At 55.8% G+C, this 14,617-nt stretch overlaps 5 protein-coding genes across 5 annotated transcripts; 2 read left to right on the forward strand and 3 right to left on the reverse strand.

Moving 5' to 3' along the window:
• Positions 1-747: 747 nt before the first annotated feature.
• Positions 748-2,113, reverse strand: slc25a40 (Solute carrier family 25 member 40; the record flags this gene model as incomplete). Its single annotated transcript, XM_032034031.1, has 2 exons — positions 748-1,871; positions 1,930-2,113. 2 exons carry the CDS (start codon positions 2,111-2,113, stop codon positions 748-750), a joined length of 1,308 nt encoding a protein of 435 aa, XP_031886628.1.
• Positions 2,114-2,772: 659 nt separating this feature from the next.
• pof7 (F-box protein pof7) lies at positions 2,773-4,361 on the forward strand (the record flags this gene model as incomplete). Its single annotated transcript, XM_032034030.1, has 2 exons — positions 2,773-3,165; positions 3,222-4,361. The coding sequence occupies 2 exons, from the start codon at positions 2,773-2,775 to the stop codon at positions 4,359-4,361; spliced, it is 1,533 nt and encodes a 510-aa protein (XP_031886627.1).
• A 179-nt stretch (positions 4,362-4,540) lies between these two features.
• Positions 4,541-5,590, reverse strand: CGGC5_v012474 (Oxidoreductase BOA17; the record flags this gene model as incomplete). Its single annotated transcript, XM_032034029.1, has 3 exons — positions 4,541-4,920; positions 5,009-5,190; positions 5,277-5,590. 3 exons carry the CDS (start codon positions 5,588-5,590, stop codon positions 4,541-4,543), a joined length of 876 nt encoding a protein of 291 aa, XP_031886633.1.
• A 1,025-nt stretch (positions 5,591-6,615) lies between these two features.
• Positions 6,616-8,917, reverse strand: CGGC5_v012475 (uncharacterized protein; the record flags this gene model as incomplete). The annotated part of the gene is made up of 4 exons (XM_066152701.1): positions 6,616-6,793; positions 6,846-6,876; positions 6,930-7,851; positions 7,904-8,917. 4 exons carry the CDS (start codon positions 8,915-8,917, stop codon positions 6,616-6,618), a joined length of 2,145 nt encoding a protein of 714 aa, XP_066008043.1.
• A 3,538-nt stretch (positions 8,918-12,455) lies between these two features.
• Positions 12,456-12,938, forward strand: CGGC5_v012476 (uncharacterized protein; the record flags this gene model as incomplete). Its single annotated transcript, XM_066152702.1, has 2 exons — positions 12,456-12,582; positions 12,766-12,938. The coding sequence occupies 2 exons, from the start codon at positions 12,456-12,458 to the stop codon at positions 12,936-12,938; spliced, it is 300 nt and encodes a 99-aa protein (XP_066007893.1).
• Between the last annotated feature and the right edge of the window lie 1,679 nt (positions 12,939-14,617).

Below are 14,617 nucleotides of genomic sequence, written 5' to 3' on the forward strand. Positions count from 1 at the left end.
AAATCAAAGTTGGAGCATAGATGGAAGGTCACAAGAGAAGAAATGGATAGTGGCGAGGTCAATTGGAAGGGGAAGAACGGCTAGACAAGAAGAGGTGAGGTTGGCGTGCCGGACGTCGTAGTAGAATTCTTTGCCTGGCCAAAGCTGAAAGTGCCGGTCTGCGGACCGTCCAGTGTCGCGTGGGGCGACGCGCTACCGGTAAGAGCAAAGAAAAAAAAAGGAAGCCATTTACGCGAAAACCCCCGGTGGCCCGCTCTTTCAGGCGCGTCCTGCCACGAGTTTTAGTGGTTGGTAGGGGCGCGGGGGAGCTGCGTGGGAGCTGCAGCCCTGCAGCGCCCCCAGCTTAGGTTGGCTCGGCGGCACCCGCATGTTCCCCCTGAGATGGGCGTCGTTTGGGACGAAGTGGTGACTTCATAGGCGTCCGACGCGGCATCGGGAGGGTGTCATTGGACGGTGCATCCTGTCATCTTGGTGTTCGTCAAGCGAATTCTCGTCCAACTTGGCATCAAAAGCTTAAACACATCAAAAGACAAAAAAGTCGTGTTGTGGGAGGTATCATTACATCTTTCGCTACATAGTACAAGTTTTTGGTTTTCCCATGTCTAATAAACCCAAACCACGACATCTGCGTGTCGTTTGGCGTGCAACTCCAGGCCCGGATTCTTTTCCTTCCGGTTCATTAATAGCAGCCCGCCGTTTTAACGCCCAACAATGCATTGAAAGGGAAAGAGTGGTGATGCTGTGTCTTCAGTCCATGTCCCGCCTCGACTTCTCATTAACGCTCCTGAACACTCGCTTGCCGACTTCGTAGCTGCTGATCATGATGGCGCAGGCCGGGGCAACCTTTAGAGTGCGGGGAATCCATCCCTTCCAGAGGCCCTGGATACCTTCGGTCGAAAATATGTGCCAGAGCAGGCGAATCATTGTGCCTTGTTCAGCTGCAGCCATCTTAGTAGCGTTGGGGGAGTCGCGGTAGACTTGAGTCCTCGTCTTGCCCACGTCGAACGGCATCGTCACTATCGATGCGAATCCACCAGACACAGCACCGGCAATGAAGCTATCCGTCAAGGTTTCCGTATGGTTCTCCTGGCTTTGCGATCTACGGCGCGCCTGTGTCCGAGAACCCCTGACGTCCAGCGTTCGGCCACGGCGGGTCTCGCGCAGGTCCGTCAGCTTTCCCCGGATCGTCTCGTACCCCCACCAGTAGATACCCGAGAAGGGCACATCCCTCCACAACGTCAAGGTCAGGCCCCTCCACAACGCGCTGTAGCCGCTGGCGTTGACCATGTCCTTGATGCCTCGGAACGTGTTGGCAAGGTGGCCTGTTGCAGAGTTTCCGGTGCTGGCTTGCATTCTGGTGCGGAACAGCTCGATCGGGCTGACGGCGGCGGCGGCAAGGATGCGAGCTCCGGAGCCGGCGACAAGGGGAGCGGTGTCGTCGTTGAGCCTCTGCGCGATCGGGCTCTTCTTGTTGTATCGCAGGTAGTCGTAGCCGGTGAAGTAGATGATGTTTCCCGGAATCGTCATGAGTAACGTCGGAGACAGACCCCGCCACAGGCTGGTGAACCCCTCGTTGCGCGCAATCTTCCTAAGTCCGTCCATGGTCGAGCTAATTGTCTTTCGCTCCACCTCCTCGACGGCACAATCGGCCGCCACTGCGGTCGCGGCGCCCTCCGCTTTAGGCATGGCTATGCACAGCTCAGAGTTGCCATTCATGAAGAAGACCTCCCTGCAGCAGGCAGTAACTCCGAGCGTCTCTCGATTAAAGGTCTTCAGGGTGTTGGTCGTCATCGCAAGCTTGGAAAAGTCTACCGAAGGCGGGGTGACGGTTTGGGACTGCCATCGAACTCGTACAACATCGAGCGGCGTAACTGTAGTGAGCCGCGTTAGCGGAAGGCGACTGAATCGATATGCAAAAGCTGTACTTACCGAGAAGCGACGTCAACAGACTGCCCGACATGGCCGAGATCATCTTTTGAGACGCGCTGATGTCCTCGTCACCGCCTCCTGGACCATTGTCCTTGCCTGGAATCATGCGCGCCATGGCGAAGGAGTCATCCGGGTCGAATCTGTCGTGGTCCTGGCCGCCGGTAGCCTGGTGTATGGTAGTCATCGCGGACCAAGTTGCATGGTCGGAGAGATCGGAGCTGGAGAAAGAGGAAGTCCCCATCCGGTCGCAAGTGCTGTGTAACGTCGTACAAGGCCAAAGGGTTGCGAGTCGTGTCGTAGAAGAAAAGACGGATGAGGGGAAGACAAGCTTTCGTGAGCTTTTTCGCTCGAGCAGGGGGAGATGGGCGAGATGGACCTTACCCCGTTTGCCAGAGTCCGGCCGTCATCGTCCTTCTTCCCCAAAAATTTTGGGCCGGAGATAATGAGATGGGTGGCGTTGGGGCACGTACCTTGCCTGGCCGAGCCGAGCCCAGGACGTCACTAACCGAAAATGGGGTATGATTGGCTCGACATCGGGTCGTGCCTCCGATGTTCCACACCTGCACTAAATGTCACCGATAAGCACCAGCCCGGTGGAGCTGACGCCGGATGACTCCAGTTGTCGGCGTGCGTGCTTACAACGCATAGTCGATGATGAGTGGTCGGCCTCAACTACATCTCATTTCTTAAATAGGTACATCTTCAACCACCTGGGCCGACCACACTCTCAACTCCATCGCACAACTTTTTCTTTATTTTTCAGTCGACCCTCATGACATTATTATAGAATTAGCATTTGCTCCAGAGCTCAGGTTTTCCTGAGCAACTCACAAGTACCTTACCATGGAAGACAACCCGCCAAAGCTCGACTCCGAGCTGGAGTCTTTCCGTCAACAATGGAAGACGGAGCTTCAGTCCAAGAAGTCGGTTCCAGAGCCGCGCGGATCTCACTCAAAGAAAGCCGTGCCCTCATCGTCCAAGGCGATTGTAGCCCCTGAAAGTTCTAGAACCGCAACAAACAAGAAGTCCCAGATTGAAGAGGACGAGGAATATGCCCGTGCGTTGACATTCGATGAGCCGGCACCTCCGTCGTCTTCAGGGAGGACTTTGGATCAGTCGGAACCACCAAAGGCGAAGGAGCTGGTCTCGGCCTTGGATCACTTTGAAGAGGCGGTGGAGAAGGAGGCAATTGGTAATTTGGGCGATAGCTTGAAGCTCTACCGAAAGGCTTTCCGGGTGAGTAACAGCCTGGTTCTCATACGTGAGTGATTATATCTAACACCTCCATCAAGATGGACAACCGTGTGGATTTGGCCTACAGGAAAAAGCATTTCCCTGCAGCTGTGGGGAAGCCTGTGCAGACAGCAACGTCAGCCACGCCGGCCGCCACCTCAAGTGCGGCCGATAAGTCAGCAGAGACGCAGCAGCAGACTATGAGTGAGCTCATCGCGAGCTTTTCAGGTCTCTCTGTGGCAGCAGCTCCTCCTCCAGTGGAGGGAGACCCGGCGCCTCCTTGCCCCATCGCCGAACTACCCGAGGAAATTCTAGTCCACATTTTCAAGGACCTGGCTGTTCTTGATGTTGGCGATTACGTGCGTCTGTCTCTCGTTTGCAAGCGTTTCGCCTACATTGTCGCCACGGAGCAGTCCATCTGGCGTCGCATCGCAATGGGCACCGAGTTCGGTTTTGCTGGAATGCATTACCACTGGCAGAAGGGCATCTCGTGGGAGCCCCTGGGCACGGCGGAGGAAATTGAAGACACAGACTTTGTCAGCATGGAGGAGCTCAACCAACATCGTGAGGAAGAGAAGGAAGCAACAACTCTTGTCCTCTTACCGGAGCTGTATTCCTCGTCGTGGCTGAAGCTTTGGCGGCACCGACCTCGCATTCGCTTCAACGGGTGCTACATCTCCACGGTGAACTACATCCGCGCTGGCGGAGCCAACGCGAACCAGATTACCTGGAACAGTCCTGTTCACATCGTCACATATTACCGCTACCTACGCTTCTTCCGCGACGGTACGGTCATAAGCCTACTCACCACCGCCGAGCCGGGCGACGTCGTGCACTACATGACCAAAAGCCACCTGGAGCAGCACGTCGGTGGCAACGCAGCTCATCTCCCTTCTATCCTTATGCAGGACGCCCTGAAGGGACGCTGGCGGTTGTCGTCAGCTTTAGACCATTCTGATGCACCTCTGGGTGAGATAGAAGGCGACCTCTTCGTCGAGACGGAGGGAGTCGCGCCCAAGTACATGTACAAGATGGACATGTCGATGCGAAACGCTGGTAAGGGGGCGCGGAACACGAAGCTCGTTTGGAAGGGCTTCTATAGCTATAACAAGCTAACGGATGACTGGGGCGAGTTCGCCCTGAAGAACGATAAGCCCTTTTATTTCAGCAGGGTTAAGAGCTACGGCGCTGGGCAGTGAGTTGACTCGCCATAGATGAAAACAATCAGATGCTTGTGCTCTCATCAGCATTGATCTTTTCTTAATACTTCATCAGTATATAAAGAGCGTGGACGGCTCTCATTTAAAACCATCGATTAGCAATGCAACTCCAAGGGCCTGAGCTTGACTAACACCAAAGCAATAGCCCATCCACTGCCCTACCAATCCGTGCTCTTTGCAACATCCTCCCAATCCTCACAAACCTTGACCATATCCTCACACTTCTTCTTGATCCTTCCCCACCCATCAGTCCCCAACGGAACCCTCAGCGGCACCTCCCGCCCCTCAGCCATCCCCTCGCCCCGGACCAGCTCCACCATCCGCTCAACAGCCTTCTCCGGATCCCCGGGCTCCGTCCCGTAAATCTTGGCTCCCTGCTCCACACAAGCCGCATTGAAGCCCGCAAACTCTGGGATCCGCAGCGGGATGTGCGCGAGCTTGACGAACACCCTCGTGCGGAAGTACCCCGGCTCGACCATGAGAACCTTCAAACCCGGCGCCAGGATCGCGAGCTCTTGCGCGAGTGTCTCGACGGCGGCTAGCTCGGGGTTACCCCCTTGGTTAGCACAATGTTCTCAGAGAGTTCCAACAGTGTTGATGAGATACAGGAAGGGAAAGGTCCGCACCTGATAGCGCAAACTTGCTGGCGCAGTACGCCCCAGCAGAGATATCGACGTGCCACGCGGCCTGCGAGCTGAGAAAAACCAGCGTCCCCGTCCCCCTCTCCCTCAGGAACGGGAGAAACGCACGCGCGATGTTCAGCGGCCCGTGGAAATTCGTGCGGAAGCACTCCTCCATCTGTTCTTGTCTGTTCCCTTTCATTCATCAGCCTCATCCATTCCATTGCAACTCCCCCCACGCCCCAAGGTCATGTACAGAAAGAACAAAACTCACGTCAACTCTTCAATCAACCCAGAGAGCACATATCCCGCATTGTTCACCACAACATCGACGCCGCCGGGGAACGCCGCCCACGCCTGCTCGACCGTCTCCCGAATGACGGCCTCAGAAGCCGAAATGTCCAGGTCCATGACCTTCGCGCCCGTGTCCTGGAGATGCGCGAGCTTGACGTCGGCCTGGCGGCCCGTGGCGATGACGTTCTCCCCCTCGGCGCATAGTTTCCTGACGAGGATCTCGCCGAAGCCGCTCGAGCAGCCTGTGATGAACCAGGTCTTGGGTACTCTCGTTGCTTCTGCGCCTGTAGCCATGGTATCACGAACAGAGAGAGATGCAAGCCAGAGTTCTCGTCCTTCAGGGATAGGAACGAGAGAATGGAGGAAGCAGATCTTAAAGACCATCCGGTGTAAGCTCGTGCTGTGATAGCAACGCCACCCCAGTCATGTTTGTCTGCACTGGCATGCCGCCAACGATAAATCACACGCAAACAATGTCCACTTTCGTCCTACTTTCCGCTAAAACATGGCCCTCATGAGAAGACGAAAAGTGAGAATCAGCAGTTGTACCGACTCGAGTACTTGCATTTGCCTTTTATAGTTAACGGAGGCGAAAGGGTCCCATGGGCCAGAGCCTTAGCCTATTAAAGAATGTGTCGTTCTTAGTCTAAGTCGCAGAAAGGCGTGCAGGAATTGTCTGTTCCACACTTTGGATACGCAGTCATGTTTTCGTGTAACGCATGGCTTACGAGGTTCTGCAGGCAACATGCACCAAACAGGCAAGCACGGAGACGTATGTCAATCAAGAACCCGTACCACGGAAGATCTTTTATCTATAGTGGGCCGAGGATTTTCTGGCCGTTGTTTTCTCGGATTCTCATCGAATCGTACATTACGGGCCAATCATGGGCACAAGAAAAAGGTAGCCAGGCTTTTCAAATGCATCAGAAAATAAACAGTTCGCTCCCTTATTGCAAAACGCCCCAACACCTGGCAGGATGACAGTGTTCAGTGCTTCCCTTCCCAAGTTGTGAGTTCCTTTTCCTAAGCAATATACATGTAGAAATGTAAAAGAAAATGCTGGATACTGATGGTTCCTTGCAAACAAGGTGGTTGCATGGGGCAGTAGCGAGTGTGATGGACGCGCATAAATGCAATGGTAAATGATCAGTGGACGCCCCGGGTATCAATGTCGCACTTTATGCCAAGGCTGGGTAAAGACACGCAATAGGGCAAGTTTAGGAAATGCACCGGGCCACAGCGTGCCAAGCTGACGGAGAGAGCCTCCAGGCCCCATGTTGTCGGTGTGAGGCCGGGCCACATGGCCATCAGGCACCGTCTCAGCGCGGTGTTACTCTCTTGCCGTCCAAGAACTTGGGGCTTCTGGCATCGTAGTACATATTCGGCGTTTGTTGCTGCCTCCGCTGTTCGTATGCCATCCGCTCTTCCTCATCGAGAGAGAATGCCTTCTTCAACCAGCCGAATGCACTGCGCTTCTTCTTCAGTCGCTTTTCACCGCTAGCCGTGGCTTGAGAATCGTAAGTCATAGTCGTGACGGTACTCAACATACTTGCGCCACCCAAGCGGGAGGGTGCGTTCCTCTGGTGGGAGGGATAGTACCCAGATTGAGCATAAGGAGACCGAGGTTGCGCACCAGCCGTAAGGGGCCTTTGCTGCAGAGGAGAATGCGGGCTTGCCTGCACCGGGCGGTAAAACTGGTGCTCAGACCGAGGAGAGGGCAGGACTGGCGGTTGCTGCACCTGCGGAGACAGCTCATTGGTGTTGTGGTAGCGCGGTCGTTGGTCGATATCTGAGCCGTACGCTGAATCGGGAGCCTGGTATTGCCGGGGCGATTCTCTCTCAGCATGGGAATGGTGTAGGTCTGTAGCGGGAGGAGGGATTTGAATGGACTCCGGAGGCGTTGTCTTGAGCGAGACTCGTTGTCGGAGCGAAGTCTTCTTTGTTGGTACGGGGGCCTCTCGTTGCGGCTCAGGTTTGGGCGAGTCAGTCACCATAGGCGAGGGTAGAGGTTCCGGGGGCTGAGGCGTATATGTCCGAGGCTGCAGGATATAGAGCGGAGCGTCGTCAATGGCGACTTCAACTTCTTCGGGTTCGAAAGACCCCGACGGACCATCAGGCGTCTCCAAGGTCAGCTTCGGTGTAACTTTGTGCGTGCTATGTACCGAGCTGTGAACCGAATGCGAGCTGGGTGCAGTATGGTTGCTGTGAGTAGTGTGGAAGCTGCCGGTCGTTCGAGAGCTGCTGGTCGTGTGGTTGCTTCTGCTAGTGTGCGTACTTCTAGCAGTATGGATGCTCCTATTTGTTTGCGATGTCTGGGCGGTGCGCGTGGATTGTCGGTCTGGCGAAGCCGCTGGAGACGGCCTTTGTACAGGGATTTCGAAATAACTTGGATTCGAGCTTGATCTTCCGGTGGACATGGAGCCACTGACGCTGTTGGCGCGGAGCGTTGATCGTCTTGCGCTCCTGAGAGAAGGGGGAGAAGCCGGCGGGGAGTTGAGTGAGGCCTCATCAGTTCGAGGTCCTTGAATCGGCAAAGTGAATGGTGGGATGCTCGCCTGCGTCCTCGTTAGCTCTAAATTTCGTCCCAATCGTTTCGTTGTCACTCACCCAAGTTCTCCTGCTGACTTCACCAGCCTTCCTGCTCATCTCCGCCACCATTTTGCCAAGCCTGATAACCAGAGCGTTCAGTTCCTTCCCTTGAGCCTGCAACTCAACAAATGCGTTATACCAGCCCTCCGTGTTGCCCTTCATGGCGGCGTAAATGTCGACGACATCTGGTCGATCTTGGCGCCATGTGCCGGCGTTTTGTTGGGCTAGGTAAATGGCAAACTCCTTTGTCGCAGCTAAGCCATGCTGTACATCCTTGTCGTATTGCTCGAGCTGGATGTTGGTGCGGGCGGCAATGTGCTCAATCTTTTCGTTCCCTTGGACAATTTCCAGTCGAAAATTACGGTCCTCCAACAGCTTCTCAAACACTTCCAGATTTTCCATCGGCAAGCGCAGGTAGTCTATCCTCTCCTTCAAGTCTTTGGAAGCCTGTTCAAAATCCTCCATTACAACCTCAAGAAACTCGTCCACTTCATCAATGTGTCCCTGGAGAATGCTAACTACTTGAGCAGCGCTGTTGGCCATGCCATTGAGCAGTAAGTAGACGCCAAATGATATTTGAGCCATGAGCTTGTGAAGCTCGTGCTGCTGCTGGCCAGGACGGAAACGCCAGAGCATGTCGGGGAGGTCATCTTCGCGCTCCTGGCTTATGAGCTCTTCGCGACGGATCTTTGCGTCAGCCGTCTTCAACTTTGGCTTGGCGGCGGGGTTGCCATCGGCGACTTCGAGGAAGGACTCGTTGAAAGCAGATTGCATAGAGGGGATAGGATGGCGCGGGACCTTGGGGCTGCCGAGTGTCGGAGACTCATTGTTGTCGCGGCGGATGCTTCGCTCAGGAATCTGTGGGATCGTTGCGGTTGTGGGTGTCCTCTGATCATCCTCGTCGTCGCTCTCGTCAATTGGCGAAGGCGGGTCGTCTGTTGGAGGCAAAAGGACAATGGGCAGGTCCAGAGAAAGGTCGAGTGACTTGCTGGCCCCGAAGGACATGCGCGGGAGACCGGTCGAGGTAGCCATGGTGTACAAGGTGTGTCTCGGTACCTACTGACAGACTGCAGAGACCATCTGGTGTGTGACGACCGCCGCAGCCGTTTGACAGGACGCACAGAGTACGAATGGGAGTCGTGCAAGGCGCGGCAGGGCGAATGGGCGAATTTGGAGCGATCAAACCCTGTGCGACGCTGGCGCTTATCGAAGCACCGGTTGGCTGTTGGTGTAGTTTGTGGTGGGCGAAAAGAGAGAAGGTCGTTGTGCAGCTGGGTGGGAGCCGCGTTGAAGAAGTCCAGGTCGTCGTGTTCAACAGTCGCACATAGACATGACAGGCAGGAGAGTCCCTGGTTGAAGGAGGGGGTCGCGAGAAGGGCGAATAAGAACAGGTCCGGGGTCGTCGTTGTGGTGAAAAAGGGCGGGTGAGTAAGGAGGGAGGGCAAGGTAAGGTAAGGCAAGGTCAGGCCCGACAGGGTAAGGTATAGATTATAGTGAGGTGGGATAATATTAGTATTACGAATAAAGGGTTAGGTTGGGAAGCGAAGAGAAGAGTCCAGTCGGGACAGGCCAAGCGATGACGACGGAGCCGAAGGTTTAGGCGGAGGAAGAGAGGATGGCGGGGAGGGAAGCAGAGAGCATTCCAGATAAGAGGCGAAGGGTTGACGGTGCTCAGTCAGGGCCGAGGAGGAGCGAGCGAGCGAACGAACGGGGGGGGGGGAGAGTGGAAAAAGAAAACAAGAAAAAAGAGAGAGAAGAGTTGAGGCGAAGGTTGTAAGGTAAGGCAAGGCGTCGGAAGGATGCGCTTTCGGGGAAGTATGATGGGGAAAAGTAGCCGCAACGCGCAGCCGAAAAAGAAGCTGTCTGTCTGTCCGTCTGTCTGGCTTGCTGGCCGGCCGAAGGAGGGATTGATTGATTGATTGATGGGACGGGATAAGATGGGTTGGGGACGTGGACGTGGACGTGGACATGGACGTGGACGGGGTGGATGGGATGGGAGGTGGATGGGATGCGCCCTCCATCACCCATCCCATCCCATGCCCTGGCCAGACGGTCCTCTCCTCCACTGAATTGAATGAAAGAATGGCCTGAATGCCGGGAGCTACTGTGCGGCGCAAGGAAGGACCCAGGCAGGGAGGGTACTGTCACTTCGCGGCCGGTACGTACATTTGATGCCACCTACCTGCCTTGCCTTCCTGTGCGAAGTTCTAACCTCGCAGTCCTTGCAGTACCTACCTGCATGCCGCTGTCGCTAGCTACCTTACCTAGGTAGGCACATCGGCAAATGGCAGGTACGGTACCTTAAGGTAAGGTAAGGTAGGTAGGTAGGTTTGCTGTCTGTCGCCTGTCGCCTGTCTGGGCCTCAGATTGCCCGCGTCGCGCAAACAAAAGGAAGCAAGCAACATTCGAGTCAAAGATGGAGCCTAACTGTCGGATTGCAGTGACACCTGTGACCGCCGCTGGGACTGTGGGGACGAACACATTTGGCCAGTCGCATAGACGCGCCGAGACTCCTTGCTTTGTCCGTCTGCTTTTTTTTTTTCCCCTCTCTTTTTGCTTCCCTTTCTTCGGCTTCAACTTCAATGGCTTGGGACAAGGCAAGGCAAGGTTAGCTACACCACCTACCATACCTACCTACCTTACCTAAGGTAAGGTACGGTAAGGCACGGTAGATAGGTACGGGCAGATACGAGCACCTGTGTACGCATACTTGACCAACAGCACCGACCGATGCTCTCCGTGTGGTCTGCCCAACTTCATATATCTTGATCAACTAATTCGTTTAATATCAGACCATTGGCACGACTCTCATTGCCCCGTCCGTCGCCTCCTGTCTCCTGGCCGCGCATGGCTCCCCAAATGGAATGGCAAAAAAAGGCGCTGAACAACAGGAAGAAAGGAAGAACCCAGCATGCACCCGCCGGCCCCCCTTGAATCGTTCTCCAACCCCTGTCGCCATTCCTCTTTTCCACCTTAGCGTCTTTTGGGGCCCTGAACCCCTGAACAAAACGGGGAAAGACATGGCAAAAGGGAAAGGGCCCAGAACCACCCGACGCTCACCCTGTTGCAGGGGCCCCGACGCCGTGAACCACTTCAGTGTCTTTTTTTCTTCCCAGGAGCCCAGGGTCCCACGCCCCTCTCGCAACCCTCCACTTTCACCCAGGCAAGCACACCAACCCAGGCCAGCCCAGCTCCAGCTCCAGCTCCAGCAGCTCACATCTCCGCCGGAGAGCCGTCTTCGGCCCTGGACTCTTTAGCTTCAGGCACGCCGCGACGCTCGAACAACCGACAAGCTCTCTCACGTGCTATGTTAGGTGGTCAGTATCCATCCACCTACCTACCTACCTACCTACCTACCTACCTAAGGTAGACACTCACGAATCCAGACCAGAACACACACATGCTGACGGACGTTCGGACTGACTCTGACTTCCTATGACTCTGACTTTGAACTTTCCAGTCGCGTTACTTGCCGCCGCCGCCAGACGACCTGCACACTCCGCCCACTTCCCTTACTTGCAGTGGGATGGGAGCCTCTGTGCCCGTGAGGGCAGACCTTGGATGCCCGTGGGATGCCCGTCGTGGCATCCTCTGCCTGCAACCACCAACCTAGCTAGGCCCGAGGATCGGTACCGGACTCAGAGTATCATTCATCCTCCTGTCACAAGGTTCTGCGCATTTACGGCGCTGTGCTTGCTCGCTCACGCATGCTCCTCAGCAGACGGGACTGGAGATACTCGGTTGATGGCCTTGCCGAACAAAGTACCGTATGCGATCGATGCACGGATATCCACTCAACTGAGCCAGGATACACAAAAACTGGCCGCCATTGACGCAGTAATCGCGACATGCAGACTCTTGCATGCGCGCCAAGCCAGACGACCCAGGCTGTCGTCAGCCACCACCTACGGCAGAAGTCACCGGCGCGACAGTTGGCGTATGACGGGCACTTGACCTGCCCGCATCTGCATTTGCTGCATTTTCAATCCGCATCGCATCGTCGCCATAGGGAGATAAGGTACCTTACCTTAGGCCCATCGTACTATTCGTTTTGTGCAGGAACCAGTCTCAATCGGGCTTGAACCCCTGCCGGTGACTGACAGCCTGGGACATCGTCTTCCTTCTTCTGTCTGCTTCGCGCCCAAAAGTGCAGATACTTTGGTCGCGCGCCATCGCTTATTCGTCTTCACGTTACCACACCCGTCTGCAAGAGCGCGAAGAATGGTTCCCATGCCTTGTCGATGGTAGCCGACGAAGCCAAGAGGGGGTGCACCGAGGCGCAATAACTTACGAAAGACTCTTTAATGGAATCCCCGTTATACGTTCCATTGGGGCCGCCGACACGAGATGAGAATGGCACTGCGACATGCAACATGCAACCCCCCATCTTCAAAGGTGCCAACGGTATTCCTGCCAAACGTGCCCTTCCCGCCCGCACCGCGCCGACAGGGTCTGGGGGAGCACTGTCGTAGGTTGTTTGTTGTTTGCCTGCTTGCTGCTTCGTCGCTTGTTTCTGCTCTGGAGCCCGGGCCAACAGCCCGAACCTCCTGGCTTGCTGACACAGATAGCAATGAGGTGGACGTCGTCAGCGGCCGACCTACGCAGCACCAGAGGCATCCATCGCTCACCGCAAGATACCTTGGGTGGTAGTGCCTTGCATCCATACATCCTGCCGCACTTTGTCTTTACTCAGATAGGTAGGCAGACAACAAACCAGTCGACGTGGCCTCTGAAGGCCTCGGTCTCACGGTGATCATCACCGATGCCCCCTCCAAATCTTATTCGCCATCGGTGGCACGTCCGTCGCGGTCTATCGCCCGCCAACACCGGCACGAGTCACGGAGCGGCTTGTGCCAGACACTGACTGTTCGACCATTCAGCACAGCCTGGGCAGCACAGCACAGCGCACAACACAGCACCTGAGCACAGCACTTCCATCTTCCATCTGTGCCCTGCTGCCATTCGATTGGCAGCTGCTGACATGCCCTGTCTCCGACCGCACGGCCCGTCGCCGTCGCCGCCGCCGCCGTCGAAACCGCGAAGCTACTCCTGAGTCTCAAACCGCCGACTGTGTCGCTCAACAACGATGATGCTCACCGTCTCCTGGACTTGGCCGTTGCTGTACGAGGTCGCATCCACGTCTGACCGGCCCCCTTCCCCTCTGGGCTTATTTCCATCTCCGGACATAGGCTCATTGACCCGATCGATCGGCTTGTCCCATGTCCACGTAGCCCGCTGTCTGCCCCGTGGCCGCCCCCTGGATGCCTTCTCGATGGATTGATCAAATTGGATATCTAGGCCCCCGTTGGCATTGGCAATGGCCTATTTGGGCCCTGGCTTGTTATTTCCCCAGCCGTTGACCGCTTTTCAAAATTTGGTTACGATATCCTTGACGTGGCTGCAACAGGGGAGATGAGGAGGGACGAAGGAGCAGAAAAGATGAGATGAACGAGGGAGTCTCATCTGGTTCGTTCCAACGCCTTTGACTTTGGCCTTGGTCGAGTCTGTGCGGGCAACGACGACACCAGTGCTAATTGCGATGACGAGATTCATTGAAGTCCGCCGGTGATAGGTAGCCAGCGAAGCAACCAGCATGGCTCCATTTGAGGCAGGCCAAGCTATTCTTACATGGTTCTTCAGCCTTGACATCAAGTCGCCCGTTGCATCCGGCCGGCGTTGCTGGAGGGCGACCAGGACCTGGAGGCTGATGGAAGCGGCTGTCACAACCTCTCTTAAAATCAATAAATGACCCAAAGAGGCCCGCTGACGATTTTGTCTGACCCGATGACCCGGACGAGTCAGATTAACGCGACCAATTGGGTTGCTCACACGGCTGCAATGAGCAATGGTAGATATTGGGCTGGCAAAATATTGATTTTTAGCTCACCTCTGGAGATCTACGATACGACATCATCATTCACACGAGACTTCTGGAGTTCTGGAAGGGGGGCTCTGCACAACGGGGACAGACAGAACATGGCAAGGCAAGATGACGAGCATGAGAAATCGCAACGGGCCACATTCTGCAGCAGGCCCCGTTGCAGGTGGACCATGGAACTAGCCGTGGGACTATCTGTTGTCTATCCACGTCTATCCAAGGAGTCCTAGCACGATGGTGATTCCGCTTTACCGTCGCCAAGGACGTTATTGATGCCACATCAAGTGGCCCCAGTGGCAGCAGTCGTCGTCTGCACTGAGTGGTCTCTGCCCTCGGCCCGCGGCTGCCCCTCGCGCAGCAACCCGCCTGCTGTTCGCAGTCCATGTCGGCTCGTGGTGGCTCTCTTCCAAGGGTCGGAGAGTGGCGGGTGCAAATGCATCGCGCTTCTCCGTCCCCCCCCAACGCAAGCGCGGAAATGACGGACGCCCACGATTCAGCAGTCTCTTCACGACAAGCGCGGCTGGCTCGCGTACGGATAGGTGCCAGGGCTGTCCTGGTTTTCGATCCCGTCATACAAGTGGTTCCCCTGTGGCACTCTCGCCCTGGGCTGGGCCGAGCAGCGCTTTTCTGATCGACGGACCGTTCATCTGGGGATCGATCTGCAATCTGCTTACCCAAGATGTGTCCCTTTTTCTGCCTCCTGCACGAAGACTGCATCAGCCTCACCCCGCAACAGGCACGCTTTCCGAGCCCGTCGATGAGGGCTTCGCATTTCAAGATCACGCTGGTCAACGGGAGACGGGCTGCGCGTCTAGTCCAAGCCTCAACCTGATGGTTCTCAGCTCCGTCACATT

This window comes from Colletotrichum fructicola, assembly GCF_000319635.2.
Source record: "Colletotrichum fructicola Nara gc5 chromosome Unknown KSG_Nara_v1_contig07, whole genome shotgun sequence".
Classification (NCBI taxonomy): domain Eukaryota; kingdom Fungi; phylum Ascomycota; class Sordariomycetes; order Glomerellales; family Glomerellaceae; genus Colletotrichum; species Colletotrichum fructicola.